The sequence below is a fragment of the Urocampus carinirostris genome, chromosome 20, assembly GCF_059441175.1.
Source record: "Urocampus carinirostris isolate Australia breed hairy pipefish chromosome 20, RoL_Ucar_1.0, whole genome shotgun sequence".
In the NCBI taxonomy this organism is placed as follows: Eukaryota; Metazoa; Chordata; class Actinopteri; order Syngnathiformes; family Syngnathidae; genus Urocampus; species Urocampus carinirostris.
Window position 1 is genome coordinate 27,534,545 of NC_142368.1, and position 21,274 is coordinate 27,555,818.

General features: G+C 38.7%; 2 protein-coding genes across 6 annotated transcripts in view; one reads left to right on the forward strand and one right to left on the reverse strand.

Moving 5' to 3' along the window:
* The window catches only part of ttbk2b (tau tubulin kinase 2b), a 64,420-nt gene extending 55,939 nt beyond the window's left edge, over positions 1–8,481 (forward strand). For 4 of the 5 annotated variants that reach the window (XM_088324589.1, XM_088324591.1, XM_088324590.1 and 1 more), the window contains 2 exons: positions 1,376–1,726; positions 8,341–8,481. In XM_088324589.1, the coding sequence (XP_088180715.1) occupies positions 1,376–1,726; positions 8,341–8,383 (394 nt within the window). In that variant the 3' untranslated portion in view covers positions 8,384–8,481. Of the gene's footprint in view, positions 1–1,375; positions 5,257–8,340 lie in introns of those variants that run through there. The other variant, XM_088324593.1, reaches the window with a different exon arrangement.
* churc1 (churchill domain containing 1) lies at positions 7,542–20,887 on the reverse strand. The gene is made up of 4 exons (XM_088324594.1): positions 20,751–20,887; positions 13,303–13,438; positions 12,189–12,262; positions 7,542–8,429 (listed from the first exon to the last, which is right to left on the reverse strand). Exons 1-4 carry the CDS (start codon positions 20,787–20,789, stop codon positions 8,337–8,339), a joined length of 342 nt encoding a protein of 113 aa, XP_088180720.1. The 5' UTR covers positions 20,790–20,887; the 3' UTR covers positions 7,542–8,336.
* Between the last annotated feature and the right edge of the window lie 387 nt (positions 20,888–21,274).

The window sequence follows — 21,274 nt, forward strand, 5'->3', positions numbered from 1 at the left end:
GAGAGTCTATGTCTCTCTGCTGGCCTGGGAACGCATTGGGATCCCGTCGGATGAGCTGGAGTAGGTAACAGGGGATAGGGACGTCTGGGCTTCCCTTTTAAAGGCTGCCGCCCCCGCAACCTGATCCCGGATAAGCGGAAGACAATGGTTGGATGGAGGAAAACAGATGGATGGTGGAGGGTTAGTTGTGGGAAGAGTGTGAGGGAAGAGGTGAAAATGTGAGAGTTGAGTAAGGCAGAAAGAGCGAGATTAAAGAGAGGATAGGGGAAGAGTACGAACGTATTAGTAGAAGAGAAGTGGAGAGTGTGGAAATGGAATGGAAGTGGTTTGAAGAGGCAGTGTTGTGGAGTGCGACAGAAGTGTGTGGAATGAGAAGTTGGTCGAGGTATTAGGAAAGGAAGTAAATGGGGGAATGATGAGGTCTCAGAGGCTATTACAGACAAGAGGCGTGCCTTTGAAGAGTGGGTGCAAGATAAGATTGGTGATGCGTATGAAAGGTATAAATTGAAAAAAAAAAGGTTGGTAAAAGCCATAGTGGAAGCAGCGAAAAGGAAAATGATGAATGGTGTCGAAAAATAGGAGTGAACTTTGAGGAAAGGGGAAAAGTGTTCTGAAAGAAGTGAAAAAGAGTAAGAAAGCGTGAGTCTGGAAATGAAGAGAATGTGAAAGATAAAGACTGTAGATTGCTGGTTAGCGGTTGTGCAGTCAGGAGGGGGTGAGGGACAGACAGAGATCCAACTAGATGTTTGATCTTACTGTACACACGGTCCAGTGTTTTTTTTACCCAATTGCTCAGTCCACGTATTGAATGAATTTGGGAAGTATAGTCCTTAAGCATGCCTGATTAAAGTCGCCGGCGACGATGAAAGCTCCGTCGGGGTGCGCAAGCTGCTGTTTATTGATAGCAGGAGATTGATAGATGAATAGATATATGTGCGTATATACGTATGTATGTATGTGTATGTAAGAAGACAGCAATTACCCAAAATGAATGGGCGTATTCATTTTGAACGGGAAGAATCTCTGCGATTACATGGCTATAGTATCGGCTATCGCTAACAAAAGACATAGCACACAACTCCCATTCAAGACGGAATTTTTGATATTTTTATCGCATATTCACAAAGCCCTAGGATGATTTGTGAGCCAAACTTGTTACAAAGTAGATGGATAGGTATATGCAAAACCAACTCACTGCCTTAGTGCATATAGTAAGTTGCGCCTTGTATTAGTTTGCCCTAACTAAAATTGTATCTTTATATTTTGGCACTGTTAGACAATACGTCTAAAAAACTTATTTATACATTACGGTACTGAATGAGTTAATCAACAGGAGTCCCTGTTCACACCACCTTGTATCATCGTGTCTTTCCAGACGTCGTCGATTGCGAGTGCGCGCTAGCAGCACCAGCGACGCTGACTCCAACCCCAAACCAGCTCCAAAGGACCGCGGCAGCCGGCAAACCGGGCCAGCCCGACCCCCTCCTTGCAGCCCCGCCTTCCCTCTGCGCTCACTGAGCTGCTCGCCCTCCCGCCAGGAACCCCGCAACGGCAAAGGGCCGCCCAAGGGCCGTAGCCGCTCCCCTTCCGGCTTCTCGGGGTCTCCAGGCCCCACCCAGCGACACAGCCCCTCGCAAGGGAGGTCGTCCGGGCCGAGGCCGATGGTCCACAACTCTTTAGGAAGAGCTGTGATCCAGGACAGCCATGGCTCTAGGAAACTCAAACGGTGATAACTTGAAAGGACACTTTTGGCTCGTGCATGTGTAAATACGATGATGTGCTCAAGAAACGTGTACTGTGTGTAATGTAAGAAAAAAAATATTTATTTGCTACATTAGCGTCATTACCTTCTGGAATGTTTGAAAACTGCTGCCAAGTTTGGCCAAAATAGTTTCAAGCATGATTTTGCCACATCTAAGCTTTCACATGTTCCGGAGTTTTTCCTGTTATTGTTAAAAAGTAAGTATCTCGAAAAGCTGATCTACAGGGTTCCCCAAAGTCTTCAAAACTCGATAAAGTCTTAAATTTGATAACCGCAAATTAAGGCATAGAAAAGGGCTTAAATTTCGTCCACAAGTCTTGAATTTAACCCTCAAAAGTCTTAATTTATCCCCGTTTTATCAGCTCACTACTGTTTATTAAGTAAACTAACAAAAGTATGGTCCGTTGTGTCATAAAATTATATTTCAATTTTCCTGACCTTGTTGTTCACTGACCCATAATGTATCGGGCGGAAAATCCAGATTTACGCGTTTTCGAAAATGCAGCATTACGTTGGAGCTCTACGTACAGTCAGTCTAGAAGACACTGTCATCTTTAGTATACCAGAATAGGTGCTAGATAGGTCTTACATTTTTTGGGATGTGGTCTTTAAAAGGTCTTCAAAGTTAAACATTTGTGAGGAAAAATCCTGGGGGAACCTTGAGGTAGCAAACTCGGGTCCTTGAGACCCATTTTCCATGTCTCCCTATCTATAGAAGTCTTATCAGCAGGGTTTTGTACAGGAGCTTGAAATCCTTAAAATGCTTGAATATTAACCTTTTGTTTTTAAGGTTTGAAAAGTGCTTGAATTTTAGGTGAAGTGCTTGCAAAACTTGCCATGTTTCTTAGGTTAGGTGTTGGGCTAGGGTTGGAAGCTAGGGTTTGGGCTGCAAATGCGGGTTTTACCGTATTTTCCGCACTATTGGGCGCACCGGGTTATAGGGCGCACCCCCAAAAAAATAGTTTTTGGTCCTATATCTTCCATACATAAGGCGCACCGGATTATAAGGCGCTACAATGAGAACGTCGATAAAACAGTCAGATAGTTCAGTCAAACTTATTACTCCCTTAACATTCCGAAAGCTTGCAAAGAAGCAAATACGTGTCGTAGACATGTGCGGATGCGGTGTCCGTACGATGTCACTCAAATGAATCGTTCCAAAAATCATTCGGAAGGTTAAAGTCTTGGGATTCAAGAAATGCCAACCATTCTTTAGTTTCTATTTTCTTTTTCGCTCGCAACTTTACTGTGCATATGACAATAAACACTTGGAATTGAGTTTAATTTAAAAAAAGACCCATCACAGAAACATCGATATCACTCTGAAACAATATACAGGGAAAATATATAGCCTGAGTAGCTCACCGAAGTCGTTGTGTTCAAAAATAATGTGCAACCATGGTCCTCTTATATCCGTGAGTGTAGTAAATCCAGGAGAGTAAAATATTTACAAATACAGTACAGAAAAGTAAAATACTGTTTTTTATATGCTGTCAACCCAACATGCTATTCACATTCATCTTTTTTGGCCAATTGCAGGCTTTGTTTTGCCCCTTTAGCCTATGCTAGCCTGTAAATGATAAAAAGGATCCGCCCCCTTTACCTCCGAATAACTTTAGCCAATAGTGATCGATTCAACTGATGATTGACACATCTTTTTCGGCCAATTGCAGGGTTTGTTTTGCCCCTTTAGCCTATGCGGGCCTGTAAATGATAAAAAGGATCCGCCCCCTTTACCTCCGAATAACTTTAGCCAATAGTGATGGATTCAAATGATGATTGACACATTGGTTAGCCAATGAAATGCCGGTATATAAATCCCAGCATACACCGCGGACAACTTCGCGTTCGGGGGGAAATCTAGTCGGCGGCTGCTTTCATTAGTTGCAAGACTTTGCGACTTAATATTGATCCTTATATAAGGCGCACTGTATTATAAGGCTTTTGAAAAAAATTAAGACTTTTAGGTGTGCCTTATAGTGCGGAAAATACGGTAATTATTTTATGGTTCTAAAATAGGGTTGGAGCTAGGGTTAGAAACTAAGGTTTAGGCTCCTTATTAGGTTATTAAACTGACTGTAAGGTTCTAAAATAGGGTTGGGGCCTTGAGTTAGGGTTAGGTTTTTAGGTATGAACCTAGGATTCGAGCTCCATGTTAGGGTTCCAGAATAGGTTTAGAGCTAGGGTTACAATTTGAAAGTGTTCTGGCCAGAGTTACAGCTCGGTGTAGGTTTAGGGTTAGGGAACATAGTTTGAGCTCCATATTAGGGTTCTAAACCAAATGTAAGCTTAGAAATTAGGTTTTAGCCAGGGTTTGGGCAACAAATTAGGGTTTTGAAATGAGGTTGAGGCTAGAGTTAGGATTTGAAACTAAGTTTAAGGCTTCCGTTTTTTTTGATTAACGCTGGATTCCTTCTTTAAATGGTCCTCGAAAAAAATGAATATTGGTTTGGAAAGTCCTTTAAAAGTGCTTGAATTTTGCCATGAAAAAGGGGTACAAACTTTGGATAATGATCCTGTGTACAAATGAGCTGTGATGAAGGAAGGATGCGTGGAAAACAAGCTCTCAAGGATAACATTTGAACATTTAATTGTTACCTACCCATGCTAAAATGTAAACCCCATTTGAGCTCGAGTTTATGGATGTAATAAGCAAACAAAAGTAAAATCAAGTGGAAGCTCCAAACTTGGAAGAACTCCCAGAAATCTGCGCACTTATCTTCCCATTTAGTTGCTCGTTAGTTTTTATTTGACTGTTTTAAAATGAGGAAAATTTCCTCTTTTACACATTTAGTGTTTGTTAATACTTAGGAATGTTACAATAAAAATGACGTTCATTCACAGTAGAACACAGGTGTCAAAGATGTGGCCTACTGACCAGATCAGGCCCAACCAAGGTTTTTAGTTTGACCTGCGAGACAACACCCAGAGAAGCACGAGAGAAAAATCAGCTGTAGTTTAAAATATGTCCCGTTGATGTTGACAAAACCAGACGCCGCTTGCAAAGCAACTGGGGCTGTATTTCTTTTTTTCTTTGTCAATCCTTTTCGTCTTTTTCTCTTTCACACTCTCTTTAACTTTCTCTATCTTTCTCATCTTTTCTCTTATTCGCTCTCCTTTTTTATTTTTCTGTTCTCTCCTTTCTTTTTCTTTCTCTGTCTCTCTTTTTTCTTTCTTTCTATTTGTCACTGTCTCCCTTTCTCTGTCTCTCTCTCTTTTGTTTTCTCTCTTGTTCTCTCTCCCACTTCTCTCTCCCTCTTTCTCTCTATTTGTCTATTTCTATCATTTTTTTATCTTCGTCTCTCATTTTCTCTTTTTTGTTCTCTCTCGTTTCCTGTTCTCTTTCTGTTTTTTTTTTTCCTTCTCCCTTTTTTTTCTTCTTGAATGTACTGGTCCGGCCCCCATGAATTGTTGTGGCCCCCGAGCTCAAATGTGTTTGACACCCATGCAGTAGAGCCACTTAACAAATATATATATATATATTTGACATCGAATTTTACATGGTGTTGTTTTGATGTTTGACATTAGACCAAAATCCGACTCTAGAACTCTACATGTGCCATTGTCAAGAGAAAAAACACAAAATCAGGAAATGTCACATTGAGCAAGGAAAAAACTCAATGGTACCACAAACATCTCTTCGTCATCTTATTAGAATGTACTGCAATGCACAATTGTTATTGGCAATGTGCTCAAGTTTTTTTTTTTTTTTTCATTTTTACACTATCATAGAGTTCTGTATTTTACCAACCTGCTTTTGATCATGAACATATAATAAAAAATACATCATGTCCACTAGCACAAAAAAAAAGATTTCTGTTTCATCACTTGGGCTTTCCAAACTAAACATTTATTTCCTAATATAGGGGGGGAAAGCTACGAACAAATGCTCTTAATGAGATGTTTGCGCACTGCGCAACTTTTTTGAAGACAAGACTGTCTCGGAAAAGGGGAATAGTGGGATACAGTTTATTTTTTGCAATGCAATTAAAAAAACAAAGTCTTATATTCTAGATTTCTTACTCAACTAAAATACTCCAGGCCGTTTATTTTTTTTAATATTGCTGATTATGGCAATAACTCAAATATTCAATCCTAAATCCAATCATTTTCAGAAGAACAAATGCTCAGTTTTTCTCACAAATCTATATGGGTCAAATTTTACCCTAGCACTACCAGTGTAATTATAGTATATATATTTTTTCAATTAACATTCTAATATTCTTATTTAATAGTCAGAGAACATAATTAATTACTGGGTTCATATTTAGAATATGTAGAATTGAACAACCTCATTTTCTTTTTAAAAAGTAAGGGACATGTTGTGTCTCGGGGGCCATAAAATGGTAAATTGTATATAGTGCTTGTAAAAGCCCTGAAGACCTACCAAAGTGCTTCTCTCTCACACACACACACACACACACACACCGATAGCAAGAGGCTTCCTACCGGGTGTCTTGCCAATGGACACTTCGACATTTTACTCTCAGGAGTTTGATATTGAACCATCTCAGTCAAAAAGACACGCACCGTGCCTCCTGAGCTACTGCCGCCCCTACAAAACTATAAAAAATTGTACTATGAAAATACTAGAAATATGACCACAAAAAAAAAACCTACTACAGAAATACTACGGAAATACAACAAAAATGAAAAACTACAGTAATATTACGAATCAAAATCTTAAATTAAGTGCTTGAAACAAGAACCTATTTTGCTTTAATTATGATTTCATATCCAATTTGTGGAGACTGTTTCAAAAGAAATGTTGCATGTTGAGGTGGTACAGCGGCTGAGTGGTTAGCGTGTCCAGCACAGTTCTGAGGTCATATCAAATCCAGCTACCAACCTTCCTGTGCGTGGTTTGTATGTTTTCCCCGTGCTTGCGTGGGTTTCCTCCGGGCACTCCTGTTTCCTTCCACATTCCAAAAACATGCATGTCAGGTTAATTGGCCGTTACGAATTGCCCCTAGGTGCGAATGAGCGCTCTGTGACTGACTGGCAACCAGTTGAGGGTGTCCCCTCCCCACTGCCAGAAGATAGCTGGGATGGGCTCCAGCACCCCTGCAACCTTACTGAGGATAAGCGGTGCAAATAATGGATGGAAGGATGTTGCATGTTGATGTCTCCAAATATATTCATTAATAAAAAAGGGGGTGGGAATATATGGTTATGGATGAATGTTTGTTAGGATTAGTATTAACTACATCAAAAAATATTTCTTTGTTTTTGTCTGTCAGGACTAAGGTAAACCGCAGGTCAAAATTGACCTGCTAACAACAGTTAGTGGTGCCAATTCCTAAGACAACACGAGGGTTAAAATTTTAGAATAGCCTGAAGACGTATATACTACTAGGCAGCAAGCCATGATCAGCAATATAAAAATGATAAAATAATAGCATTTTAGTTGATTTTTAATCAATACAGAATGTCTGACATCTTTTGTTTTTATTAAATTGCATTACAAAAATAACTCATGATATACTAATTGTCTAAAAAAAAAGTCCTGTGCAATTTGGAAATTCTTTTTCATTGATTTTAAGGGCCCCGCGACCCTACTGAGGAAAAGCGGTGCAGATAATGGATGGTGTATTGAGCAAAGTGGGGCTGACGATCCATCATCAGAAATAGTCTAGAATTTATTATGAAGTAATCCTCCATACATATTGTATTTCAGCCTTTTACCTATTTTGCAGTTCATTGATATTGATCAATCCAAAGGCAAATATATAGACATACAAATAAATAATGCAATATGGTTTGATTCTAAACAAACTATGATTTATTTACATGGCAAGAAAATCAAATCATAAAAAACAAAGGACATCATTGACAAGATAACTTGCTATGTCAATGAGGAGGAGAGGGCAATTCTGTAGCTGTGACATGGTAACTTCATAGCATGTCAGAATAATATTCATACCTAGTACCAAGACTGTGTAGCAAAAAATGTATCTTGGACCTTTTGTTCAGAAAAAGCATCACGTGGGGGAAGAGTCAGCGCATTGCGAAAAACAAGGTCTTTCCTTCCCATGCACATTCCATCGGCTGCAGCTTTTGAGAGGGGAAGACCATCCAAGACTTGTGATTGGATTGCGCCAGGCTTCCTCGCTGAGGGGCCAACGAAATAAATCTCTGGCATGAATCATATGATGACATACATAGGCATTTAATTGGTTCTTTTGATTACAAATGAACAGTCTCGGGGCACAAAACTTTATTATACAGTTTGAGAGTCTGGTCCCTTCCTGTAGCTGAAGGGAATGTCAGTCCTTAAGGCCTAGTATAGCACACTTTTGTAAACAAATTGTTGGTCTTTCGAGGTTCTTCCTTGTTTTGGCAGAGTTTGTGGTTGGGAGGGACTAGGAGATAATGTATTTGAAGCATTGTAGTCTCCTACATCATAACTGTCGCCTTTATTTTATATCATAAAAAAGCCTGAATTTATAGTGGAGTAGTCAAAATACATGTTCCAGATAAACATGCATTAGTTATGTATTTTCTGAAATTCAAAAATGCTTCACAACAAATATATCAGAATCAATCAACGGTGTTATTTTCTGTATTCTAAATTTTAGAAGAGAGAAGCCGACTGTTGGGGTTCATCTGGCAACACACTGACCGAGTCCTCTGCCTTTCCGCACAGCATGCAAAGCATCGAGTATTCCTGGAGGGAAAAAAATGAGTAAGGTGGATATAAAAGCAATTGTAACACTTAATGCCATGAATTAATTGTCTTTATTTGAGTGAGCTTGCTTCTACACTTATACAGTGTATGGAGAAAGTGTGTGTGTGATGTTAGTTAGTTTTATTTTTTTGTGTACGCAAAGTCAGTTCAGGTTGCTTCTCCAGCTACTGGTAACCGTGGAAACCAGTGCTATCTTTTTCATGTGGGGGAGCAAACCCCAACCCAAAAAACGTTCTGGAGATGAATCAGTGCCGCCAGGCTGTACTTGCCCAAGACCCACTACATGATGGACAACAACAACTCACTCAGTCGTCACCCGGGTTAAAAGGGACCTCGCCTGCCGCCAACTACCAGGCAGAGGTGATAAGTGTGTGACTGGGAGAAAGACACCTAAATTGCGTGGCAGGAACACCTTTACCGATGCCAAATGGAACGTCCACACCTTGAACCAACAAGAAAAATTGAAAGAACTCACTTAAGAGATGGAAAGATACTCTTGGGAACTTTTGTATTTTTTTTTCAAGACTAGATGGGAAAACCTTCCCAGAAATGACAACTGATGGGGGCCATGTTTTCTACTATAGTGGAGACACTAACAAGCACATGTATGGTGTGGGATTCTTGGTGCACAAAAACATCAAGGCCTCTGTATTAGGATGTTGCTCAATCTGCTACCAGCTCAGTAGCCTAGATGGTAAGGCGCCCGCTTTGAGACTGGGAGGTCGGTGGTTCGCGCCCCGGCCGAGTCATTCCTAAGACTTAAAAAGTGGTCGGCGGCGCCCTCTGTTGGCTGCGGCTGCATCGGCTCGCTACAACGGGTCAGGTGCAATCGACATTTCGTTCTGTGTACATTGTTACACAGAATGACAATACAAGGAAATTATTATTATATTATTAATGGATACATGTTGATGAGTTATGCTAATGGAGACACGCTAAAAAGTGATGCTAACGGCTAAATGCTAACTGCTTGATGCTAAAAAATTATGGTGATGGATATATTTTAACAACTTCATATTTACAAACTATGTTAATGGGTACATGTTGATGAGTTATGCTAATGGATACATGCTAAAAAGTGATGCTAATGGCTGAATACTAACTGCTTCATGCTAAAAAATTATGCTAATGGCCACATGCTAACGAATCAGCAAAATGAATGGGCTCAATGGATTCCGGATGGGCCAACTCAAATCGAACGGCCCATTCTATTTGAACATGTATATTTTAAAAGTTTTTAAAGTGTAATAACAGTGTTATTACTATGTTATTACCATGAATGTGAGTTTTAGACCTCCACACGGCATATCCTTGTCGCTAATGGTTATGGGCCCATCTCAACTGCACTTGCCAGCACCGGGGGTGTGTGGGGTTGTGGGGGAGGGGGTCCCCCCACAGAACCAAGTTAAAAATTACAAATACATCTCTCTGAGTTAAAAACTTTATGCTAACTCATAATGCTAACAACTACCGGTTCTCCACCAACATCTGCCAGATCAATCACAACTCTTACAATTTCCGCAGGAATTGTCTAGTATTTTAGTATTTTATATTTACAGTGGAAACTCGGTTTTCGAACGCCTCTCAGTTCGGACAAATCGGTGTTCGACCAAAAATTTCGAGAAATTCTTGCTTTACTGTTCGGTCAAAAAATCGGAGTTCGAACGCCGGTACGCTAGGGTGCGATGCTGAGCGGCGTACGGGTGTTTTAGCCCCTAATTATGCCTCCGAAGAAGGTCGGTGCAAGCAGGACAGGTGAAAAAAGACAAGTTGATCGTCCAACTATTGCCTTTAAGAAAGACATAATAGCTAAATATGAAAGAGGTGTACGAATTTCCGATCTTGCTAGTGAATACAGCATGGCTAAATCTACAATCAGTACGATAGTAAAGAATAAGGAGGCTGTGAAATTGAGTGATGCGGCTAAGGAAGTTAGCGCTATAAGCAAGCAACTGCCGCAAGTTTTGGAGGGGGTTGAAAAACTTTTGAGGATTTTTCTCTCCCCACTGTCCACCACAAAGGTAAGAAATGCTATTCATAATCCTTTTTTCGATTTTTACACGTTCATGTTAGCGTAATCTTTCGTACGGAAGATTACGCTAACGCGAACATACGATTAGCCTGGGTTAGCTTCATGTTTACGTTCATGTTAAACATTCAGGGTGTTGGAACGGATAAAAACGATTTTACAGAACGAAGTAAAAATGTACAAATACAACTCTCCCAATTGAAAACTTTATGCTTTATCCCCGTATCATCTTCCAGATCAATCTCTTACAACTGCCGCGGGAATTGTCTAGTTTATCTTTTACTTTTTTGTTTTGTTTTTTTCATACTCACAGTAAAATGTGAACAGGAGTGCCACGTCTAATTTCGTTGTCACAATATGATCAACCCATTTTGTAACAATGATGATAAAGGTATATTCTATTCTATTGTATTGTATTATATTCTATTCTTCTCTACACTTGAGAGACATGGACTATCACAGCAAAACTGCAAAGAGAGTCCTGGCCATGAAGATGCAATGCTACAGGAAACTTCTAGGTATCAGCTACTTAACCCATGTGACAAACAAAACAGAGGACGCGTTAAACCCTACGAAAAACTGTTGTCAACTGTGCGCAAACAGAAACTTCAGTGGTATGGTCATGTCACAAGACAATCATGACTGGCCAAGATAATTCTCCTAGGCACAGTCTATGGGGCAGGAGGAGAGGAAGACCGAAAAAGAACTGGGCCGACAACATTAAGGAATGGATTGGTGGCAAACTTTGCCACGGCCTAAGAACAGGCCAGGGACTGTCAACGGTGGAAAGCTGTCCAGAGTTGCATCCTCACTGGTGCAACAACCCATGCGGTTATGGGATCTGTGAACTGTGAACAATATAATGTGTTGAATAAATTTGGTTTCTCATCACAATTGTGTCTAACATGTTGTTGATTCTTAAGATTTTATTTTTTATCCACAACCAGTGTCTCAAACTCTTTTTAGCTGGGGGCCATATGCTAGAAAAAGGGCCAGACTAGTACATTAAAGACAAAGACAAAAGGAAAGAGAAAGGGAGAAAAAGTGAGAGAAAGAGAGAGAGAGAAAGATAAAAAGAGAGATAAAAGGGAAAACAAAGTAGGAGAAAGACAAGTTGAAAGAGACAGAAAAAGGGGAGAGAGTGAGAGAAATAAAGAGAGCACAATAAAGGGAGAAATAAAGGAGGAAAGGGAAAAAGACATACAGAGAAAAAGGAAAAAATAAAAAGAGAAAAAGTGAGAAGGAAAGAAGCATCAGAAGAATGAGAGAAGAGAAAAGCAGCAATAAAGGTAGAGAGAGAGAGAGAGAGAGAGAGAGAGAAAGAGAGCATGACAAAGAGAGAAAGACTAAGTGGCAAAGAGACAGAAAGTGACAAAAATGAAGAGCGAAAGAGAGGGAAAGAGAAAAAAAGAGAGAAAGAAAGAGTTAGAGAGAGGGGAAGAGATGATAAGGAAAGAGAAAAAGAGAGAAAGAGTTAGTGAGAAAAAAAGTAAAAGGAAACAGCAAGAGAGAGTAACAGGTAGAGAAAGAGAGAGGGAGAGAGAGTGAGAAAGTAAATGGGGAAGGAGCGAGAAAAGGAGTGAGGAGGAAAAAGAGTGAGGGAAGGAAAGGGAGTGGGAAAGAGAGAGAGAACGTGAGAAAAAAGCAAAAGCACTCTACTATCATGGAATATGCATATGTTCCAAACTTCTAAAGTAGTTTTGGCTTACCTGAATTTCGTCATCAACAACAGAGAAAGTATATTCGTGCCTGGCGATGACGTGATCACAGTTTATACAAACATCTGGAAGAAAAACAACATTGATTCGGAAATAGGAATGGAACGTCACATCTTCTTACAATTAACAGCTCACTTTTGACCTAAACTCAAACAAGTGGAACACAACTTAGCAAAGGAACAAGCAGGGTCAGTACACCCTTTTCATGGAAAATTCAAGCATATGTGTTTTCCAGGGATCCCCTGCAAAACATAAGAAATTACTACCGTAATGAATAAATAAGTTGGTGAAGAATGTTTTATTATTATTGATAATATATCCCCAAAAAAAATTAAATTTAAAAAATCTGAGGAGCTGTTTGGAAGCCGGGACAAAAAAGCCCGGTTTTCCAAACAGAGCTGTCCCCTTGGGTGAGAACAATAGTCGAGTCAAGTCATTATTATTTGTATAGCCCGTAATCACAAAGAGTCTCAAAGGGCTGCACAGATCAAAGACTATTGCAAACTACAGACTATTATGACACCATCTCCTCATCTAAAACCTACATGAGGGCAAATAATACACATATTATCAACATAAAATATAGGTTATTCATATGCTATAGAGTAGAAGTGTGTTTTAAGCTTAGATTTAAATATTTCTACTGAGGTTGCAGATTGAATCTCAGGGTGAAGAGCATTCCACAGCAGTGGGGCCCGAATGGAGAACGCTCTCAAACCTGCGGATCTCTTCTTGGCTCTTGGGATCACTAGTAAACCAGCATTTTCAAAACAAAGGCTCCGGAACGGAACATAGGGGGTTTAGGGGGCGGTGACGCTTCACATGACAACGCCCTAAAGACAACCCACCAGAGCAGGGGTGTTGGCGTCAATTTCACACACTATTTTCAATTTTCTTATTTTTTGCTCAATCTAATGAGTTGGACTACCAAGAAACACAGCTATGGCAACAATTTCAAGCATTTACAAGCACTTCACACAAATTTAAGCATTTGCTTGACCTTCAAAACACAACATTAAAATTCAAGTTTTTTTGGAGGATTTCAAGCACCCATATGAACCCTTAAGGAGAAACACAGAAAAAAAATAATACAAAACTGATTTACGATCGTAAGTGACAATCTCCTCCCCGTCAACGTCTTCTGTGTCTTTGTTAGAGATTAATACGAAGTCCCTGCGATGACATTGAGCGCAGCCCGTGAAGTTCATAAGGTAGGAGCCGTTCTCCAGACAAGTGCGGCCCTGAATCAATAAAATCAGAATAGTGGCAATTATTTTTCAGGGGTTAAGAAATAAAAACGTTATATTAAAGTTCAAAGTCACAAAGTTGATTCCTCCACACCAGGGGTCTCCAAGCTTTTTCGAGCGTCGAGCTGCCTTTTGCTACTTATTAGCACAAAGGGTACCCAGTGTGATTTGCATTTATAAGTAATAACTTATCCTGTGCTATATTCATCTTGTTGATGAAAGAAATAAGAAACAGAGAGAGAAAGAAAAATAAATGCAGAGTGAAAGAGAAAGAAAAAGAAGGGAGAAATAATTAGTAAGAAAGAGAGACACAGTAAGAGAGAAAGAAACAAATAAAGATAAAAGGAGAAAAAGAGGAGAAAGAGAGCAAGAAAGCACAAACAAATAATGGGAGAGTAAGAGAGAGAAAAAGAGGAAGAGAAAGAGAGGTATAAAATGGAGATGAAGAATAGAAGAAAAGAGAAAGAATGATAAAAGAGGGAAAAAGAAACAAAGAGCAAGAGAGAAAAGAGTGAGAGAGGGAGCAAGAGAGGGAGAAAGAGTAATAAAGGAGAGAGAAAGAAATAGAGAAAGAACAAGACAATAAAGGAGGGAGAAAGAGAAAAGGGAAAAGGGAGAATAAGAGAGTTAGAGAGAGGGCGTGAGAAAGAGAGAGAAAAAGAAAAGGAGAGAAAGAAAAATAAAGTAGGGAGAAAGAAAGAGAGTAAGAAAAAGGAAGGAAGGAATGAAAAGTAGGGTTAATTTGACTCAGTCAACCACAAAATAAATCAATTTACCAGAAAATAAAAATAACCCAGCACTGGTGGGGTATTTTCAGAACCGGTGTGCTAGCCACCTCAGCAGTCCTCAGGGGACTCCTGGGTGTCCTAGGGCACCAGGTTGGCGAATCCTGCTCTATAGTGTGTCTGTTACAAAGCTTTTGTCTAAAAAGGTGTGTTGAGGAACATAGACTTACACAATATATGGGTGAATACAACTGACATCCACTTTATATTAAATATACAGGTACTTTTAAAAAAATGTGTTCATGAAATGTTAATTTTCCGTATTGTACTGATGAACATTTGACTCACATATTTTAGATTCATAACACACAACTGAAGTAGTTTAAGTCTTTTATTGATTTAATATTATTTTGGCAGATATATTAAGGAAAAAAACAAAAATCCCTATCTCAAATCATTAGCACATTTCATCCGATGAATTAAAAAAAGGGTTTTTAATTTTTAAAAAACAGTCAACCTTCAAATTTTGTTCATTTATGAAATGAATACTTGGTCGGTAATCCATTCGCAGAAATGAGTGCTTCAATGCGACATGGAAGCAATCAGCCTGTGGAACTGCTGAGGTGTTATGGAGGCCCACAATGCTTGCATAGATAGATAGATAGGTAGATAGGTAGGTAGGTAGGTAGGTAGGTAGGTAGGTAGGTAGGTAGGTAGGTAGGTAGGTAGATTATTCATCCCCGTAGGGAAATTCACACTTCCAGCAGTATCCTTGTGTTGAAAAGAAAACAATAATAATGTAAAAGGAATATATAAATACCCAGTGCAACGTGTTGATATTGAGTATTTAAATAGTGCTACATAAAATACACACTGTAATAAAAATAGGGTAATATGCAATGTGGGGGTGTGGTTTAATGTGGGCTTTTACTCCCCCGGGTGGAGTTACAGAGCTTCATGGCATGAGGAAGAAATGATCTCCTCAGTCTGTCCGTGGAACAAGACTGTGACAGCAGTCTGTCGCTGAAGCTGCTCTTCCGTTTGGAGATGATGCTTTGTAGTGGATGTGATGAATTGTCCTTGATTGACCGCAGCTTTTTCAGTGCCCGTCTCTCAGCTATAGTTGTCAGGCTGTCAGTGGTTTTGGTACTGTGAGCAGCTACCGGGTCATGCCGAAAAATACAATTATCTTCTCCACAAAGCTTTTCAGCAGATGGAAAGCATGAGCTCCTCCAAAATCTCCTGATAGCAAGCTGCATTTACTCTGCCCTTGATAAAACCCAGTGCACCAACACCAGCAGCTGACATGACGCCCCAGACCATCACTGACTCTAGGTAGTTGACACTGGACTTAAGGCATTTTGGCATTTCCTTCTCCCGAGTCTTCCTCCAGACTCTGGCACCTTGATTTCCGAAGGACTTGCAAAATTTGCTTTCATCCGGAAAAAAATACTCCACTGAGCCGTCCAGTGTTGTTCAGGTCAGCCATTTCTGTTGCTGTTTCTGGTTCAAAAGTGGTTTGAACTGGGGAATGCGGCACCTGTAGCCCATTTCCTCCACACACCTGTGCACTGTGGCTCAGTCCACTGCTTCCTCAGGTCCCCGAAGGTCTGAAAACGTCCATTCACAATTTCCATTAGGATGTGGTCACCTCTTTTGGTTGTGCAGCGTTTTCTGCCACCCTTTTTTCTTCCCACAGACTTCCCACTGAGATGCCTTAAAACAGCACTCTGGAAAAAGCCTATTTGCTCAGATATTTTTTTTTGTGTCTTACTCTTTTGCTTGATGGTGTCATGGCGGCCTTCTGGACTGAAGTCAGGTCAGAAGTCTTACCCATGATTGCGGTTTAGGGTAATGAACCAGGCAGGGAGTTTTTAACACCCTCAGCAGTGTTCTCGTTTGTCCTAGACGCATCATTTTTGCTGGGGACGCATTGTGTCAAATCAACATGCGTCCCCAGGACGCTACGTTTTTGACACAAAATTGGCATTATTACCCGATTACATTTTTTTAACAAGTATTTACAGCACTCCGAACTTTTCGTCAGGCAGATCTGACATTGTTGTTTTGGTCTCGCGGTTCGAGTTTTCATCCGCACGCCGATCTCAGCAAACAAGTCATTGTTGTGGTGCTTGTCGTCGAGTGAAAGAGAAGTATGCCTCCGAAAAAAGTTAGTATTAGGTGCAAATCAACACAAAATTGGTAATTTCTTCAGTGTCAGTAATAAGTCGAAACCTAATGCAGAGAATGATAACAACAGCAATAATCCCGGCACGAAAAAACGGCGGAGAAATTCTTCAGAAGGTCGCAGAGGCAAGGAAAACACGTGTGTTGAAGCAAACGATTCAATGAAAGAAAATAAACAAAAGAATACTCCTAGCAAGAAAAGGACTTTTCTGCAAAAATGGACTAAATTATATTCCTGGTTACGCTATGAGGAGGATGATAATGGAGGCTACAGAAGTCTGTGGAGCAGTATAATCAATTTTTACAAGGAGGATTTTCCAAATCTCATTCTGTTGGCACAGCTTGCAGTGACATCAGCCATACATAATGCAGATTGTGAGAGGGGTGTCAGTGTCCAAAATGGCATCCTCACAAAAAAGCGAAACCGCCTCAATATCGCAACACAACACCAGCTTAAGTAGGTGCACTTAGAATATATGAATTGAAAAATCTGAAGTGATAACTGCTTTGTATTACCAATTAACTGTGATGATTAAAACTGCATGAATATATAGACTAATATATAGAATAATATTTCAATATTGCAGTATTTTTTTTGTATAGTGTACAATATTTTTGTGAACTGAAAAATCTGAAGTGATAACTGCTTTGTATTACCAATTAAGCGTGATGGTTAATGAAAATATAGATTTATATTATATATTTGTCGCCTATTAACAATTTCAACACTATATTTTGGGGACTCATAGATCTCTGTTGGGACCCATAGATTTTTGAGCATGCGAGTCCCGGGGACCCATCACTTTTCAGAGGTAAAATGAACTCTGCCTGAGGAGTCATTTGCAGGTGTGTAGAGTAGACTCAATGACACAGACGATTAGGTCACTAGCTCGTTAAGAGCACCCTTTTCTGATATGCTAATTTTTTTACATGGGAATATTGGGTTTTCGTGAGCTGTACATCCAGCTCATTAATATTAAACCGATTGACCTGAAATATTTCAGTTGGTGTGCAATGAATCCAAAATATATGAGAGTTTCATTTTTATCATTACACTTTGGAAAATAATGAACTTTATCACAATATGCTATTTGTTTTAGAAGGACCTGTACTTGATTTTGATGATGTCGGTTCATTCTCCTCATGCTGAGGTTTTTTGAGTATTTCCTTGCCTTGCCCTTTGTGCAGCCTTGAATGAATGAATGAATGAAAACTTTTATTTCGAACATAAAAATAAAAACAGGACAAAAACAATGAGTCAACAACAGAATAATGTCACATAACATGTTCGAAAAGGGGTAGTCAGAAGCAGATGCTTATTTTTCCTACCCCTTTATCTTCCCTATTAAATACATTTTATAGATAGCTCCTCTTGTGTCCAATGCAACAAAATCTCATGGATATACATATTACATAGGTCAGATATCAATAATTATAATAGTTACAATAATCACATATTTTATACACTAATCTTCGCAATACCCATCCCTCAACGTCATAATGCGCATAATGTCACTGCGGCACCAGTGATAATAAAAATAAAAATAAACACAATACTCAAATAACAGTTCTGATATAATAATAGCAACAATAACAACAAGTTAACCATAGTTTAAAATGCAGTATTTACAATCTCTCTCATATCCCATTTTCTTCATCCCTGTATTTCTCCAGTAATGCTTTTTTGTATTTAAATTTGAACACATGGATAGTTGGACATTGTTTGATATCATTTTGCAAATTGTTCCAAAGTCTGACTCCACACACAGACACACACATACTTTTCCTGGTTGTTCTCACCTTTGGGATTTTGAATTCACCACAGCCCCTCAAGTTATAATTTCCCTCTTTCCGAGTGAATAATTTTTGTATGTTTTCTGGCACTATGTTTTCGTTGACCTTAAATAACAGTTGTGAAGTGAAAAATTGTATTAAATCATCCAATTTTAATAATTTGGACTGCATGAATAAAATATTGGTATGATCCCGATATCCTACCCTGTGTATGGTTCTTATTGCACGTTTTTGAAGGATAAAAAGGGGCTGTAGTGAACTTTTGTAATTATTGCCCCAGACTTCTGCACAATATGTTAAATATGGCAGAACGAGAGAACAATATAATAAATACAATGCATTATAATTTAAAAGAAATTTGGCTTTAATTATTGAAATGCTTTTAGATACCTTAGTTTGTATGTGTCTGATGTGTGTTTTCCAACTTAATTTATTGTCTATTATGACCCCTAAAAACTTAATTTCTGATACAATGTCTATTGCGACACCATCCATTTTTACTTTTAAATCTTGATTTGCCTTACGATTACCAAAGGATATTACTTTGGTTTTATTTAAATGTAAAGATAATTTATTTATATCCATCCATACTTTTAGGTTAATTAGTTTACGATTAATACAGGTTACCAAATCAATATAGTTATCATTTGAATAGAAAATGTTAGTGTCGTCTGCAAATATTACTATTTTCAATAGCTTTGAAACATTAAAAATATCGTTAATATATAAATTAAATAACTTTGGTCCCAGGATAGAACCCTGCGGTACTCCACAACAGATGTCCAAATATTCAGATGAAAATTCTCCCATTTTTACATATTGCTTCCTCCCGTCAAATAACTTTTATTCCATTGCAAAGCCACTCCCCTGATGGCATATCTTTCCAGTTTTTTTAATAGTATATTATGATTAATGGTATCAAATGCTTTTTTTAAGTCAATAAATACCCCGACTGCGTATCTCTTCTTTTCTATACTATGGGTGATTTCTTCTACTGCATCAATAATTGCCATTGTTGCTGATCTGTTTGCTCTACCATATTGACTTTCATTAATCAATTTATATTTATCTACAAATAGTTCTAGTCTATTATTGTAAAGTCTCTCTAATATTTTAGAGAACTGAGGAAGCAGAGATACCGGTCTATAGTTTGTAAAAATGTGCTTGTTTCCATGTTTGTATATTGGTATAACTTTTGCTATTTTCATTTGAGCCTTTTGATACTTCTTGTGATTAAGGGCCCAAAAAAAACATTAGTTGATAATTTTCCAATTTTTCTAGTAGCATTTTAAGAGGAAATACTGTGTAAATCATGTATTTTGCAGAGCCACAAATATATCTGCGATTGAATGTGCCATTTTTAATTATGCACATGCATTAATCATGACATATGACATTTCATAATGCGCGACCCATAAGGGGCTATGATGCTTCAAAAGACAATGCCATACAAACTACTGCCAGCTTCCGTTAATGGGGGGCGAAGAAGAAATCCACTGGCAAAGCGAAACTACTGGGATCATCTTTGATCCTTGGGATGTATATTTACTAGAGGTCGACCGATTGTCAGGCTGGCCAATTATCAACACCGATATTTGCTAATTTAACGGCGACCGATATCAGCATTATTTTCATTCGACAAGGTGATTATTAAGGTCTCACGTGGCGGAGACTCTCTCTCTTTCCTCCTACTGCTCCCCTCCTTCTACCCACCCCGCGCCTTCTGATTGAATAAACAATCGGGGGCGGATCCACCGAAACAGGAAAGAGCGACAGCTAACTTGTCCCAAAATACCTGTATCCGTGATAGAAAATAATTTTTATGGAATAGTAAAGCACTCTGGGAAGTTGTCAGTGGCTTGAAAAGCATTATATAAAATGGAGTCCTTTCAACCATTTAGTATTTCTGTCGTAATATTTATGTATAAGTATTTTTATATTAAAGTGTTACTAAAGTGGTATTTTTGTGGTATTTTTAAAAAAAGTATTTTTAAAGTATTTCAATATGGGTATCTCTGTATTATTTCTTTAGTATTATTGGATTTACTGTAGTAGTATTTTTATAGTATTTCTATAGGTCTTAAAGTAACATACCAGGTCCCTATTTTTAAGCACTAAATTTTATAATTATTTTTGTAGTATTACTGTAGCAGTACCTGTATTTTTGTTGCAAACACACACAGGGACATTGGGAACAAAATTGGCACCAAAAACAGTTTGTATTAGTCGTACTAAATGTACTATTAATTATATTGGCAAAATATATTGACCATTTTTGTTAGGGCAGACCGGATGAAAATACCTGACGCACCCGCGTGTGGCCCGCAAGCTGTAGTTTTCCTTCCCATGCTATGGGTGCTCAGCACCCCAAAACCCTGAACATAGAATCGGGTACGAGTATTATTTCTAACTTAAAGGGTTGCGCAAACTTGTTGAGAACCATGGCAACATTTCGAGCAACTGTAAGCAAATCACCCCAAAATCAAGCACGTTTCAATCCTTGAAAACAGAACATTAATATTCAAGCATTTTCAAGGATTTCAAGCACCCTTTCGACCCCTTGTTGATCCAAAGTTGTATAAACAAAATAAATAACGTACCCGATCGGGGTATTCTTTTTGCACGCAGCCGTTGCACATTTTTTTCTTTAGAAAATAAAAAAAGGATCGTTTTGGTTAAAAAATGTGATTACGAACAAACGTCTCGGCAAATGGGCTTCTTCCGTAAACAACGGAAGTTAGCCAATTTAGTATAGCAAACCAAATACCGGAATAGATTGTCTTTATTTTCGGATTCAAACTTTATGGGCTTGAAAATCGTTACAATGTTATTGTAAATGCATTTTATATTCATTTATTTTGATATTTACTGATAACGTTTTATTATATGAAGAAAGATATTTTTTTCCTTTGAATGTGACGTCGGATGACGTCAATAAGCATGGCGGCTTCCTGGTGATCGGCGTAAATGACCATGTGTAAACTGTAACGTAAAAACAAATTTTTGGTTGCTTTCGTCCACCAAAACAATCAGGCAAGTATAATTCTTTAGGATTTGTTAATTTTAGTATTTTACGTGAAGCTTTTTTTATGGGGAATATTTAGGCATACACTTTGTAAACGCT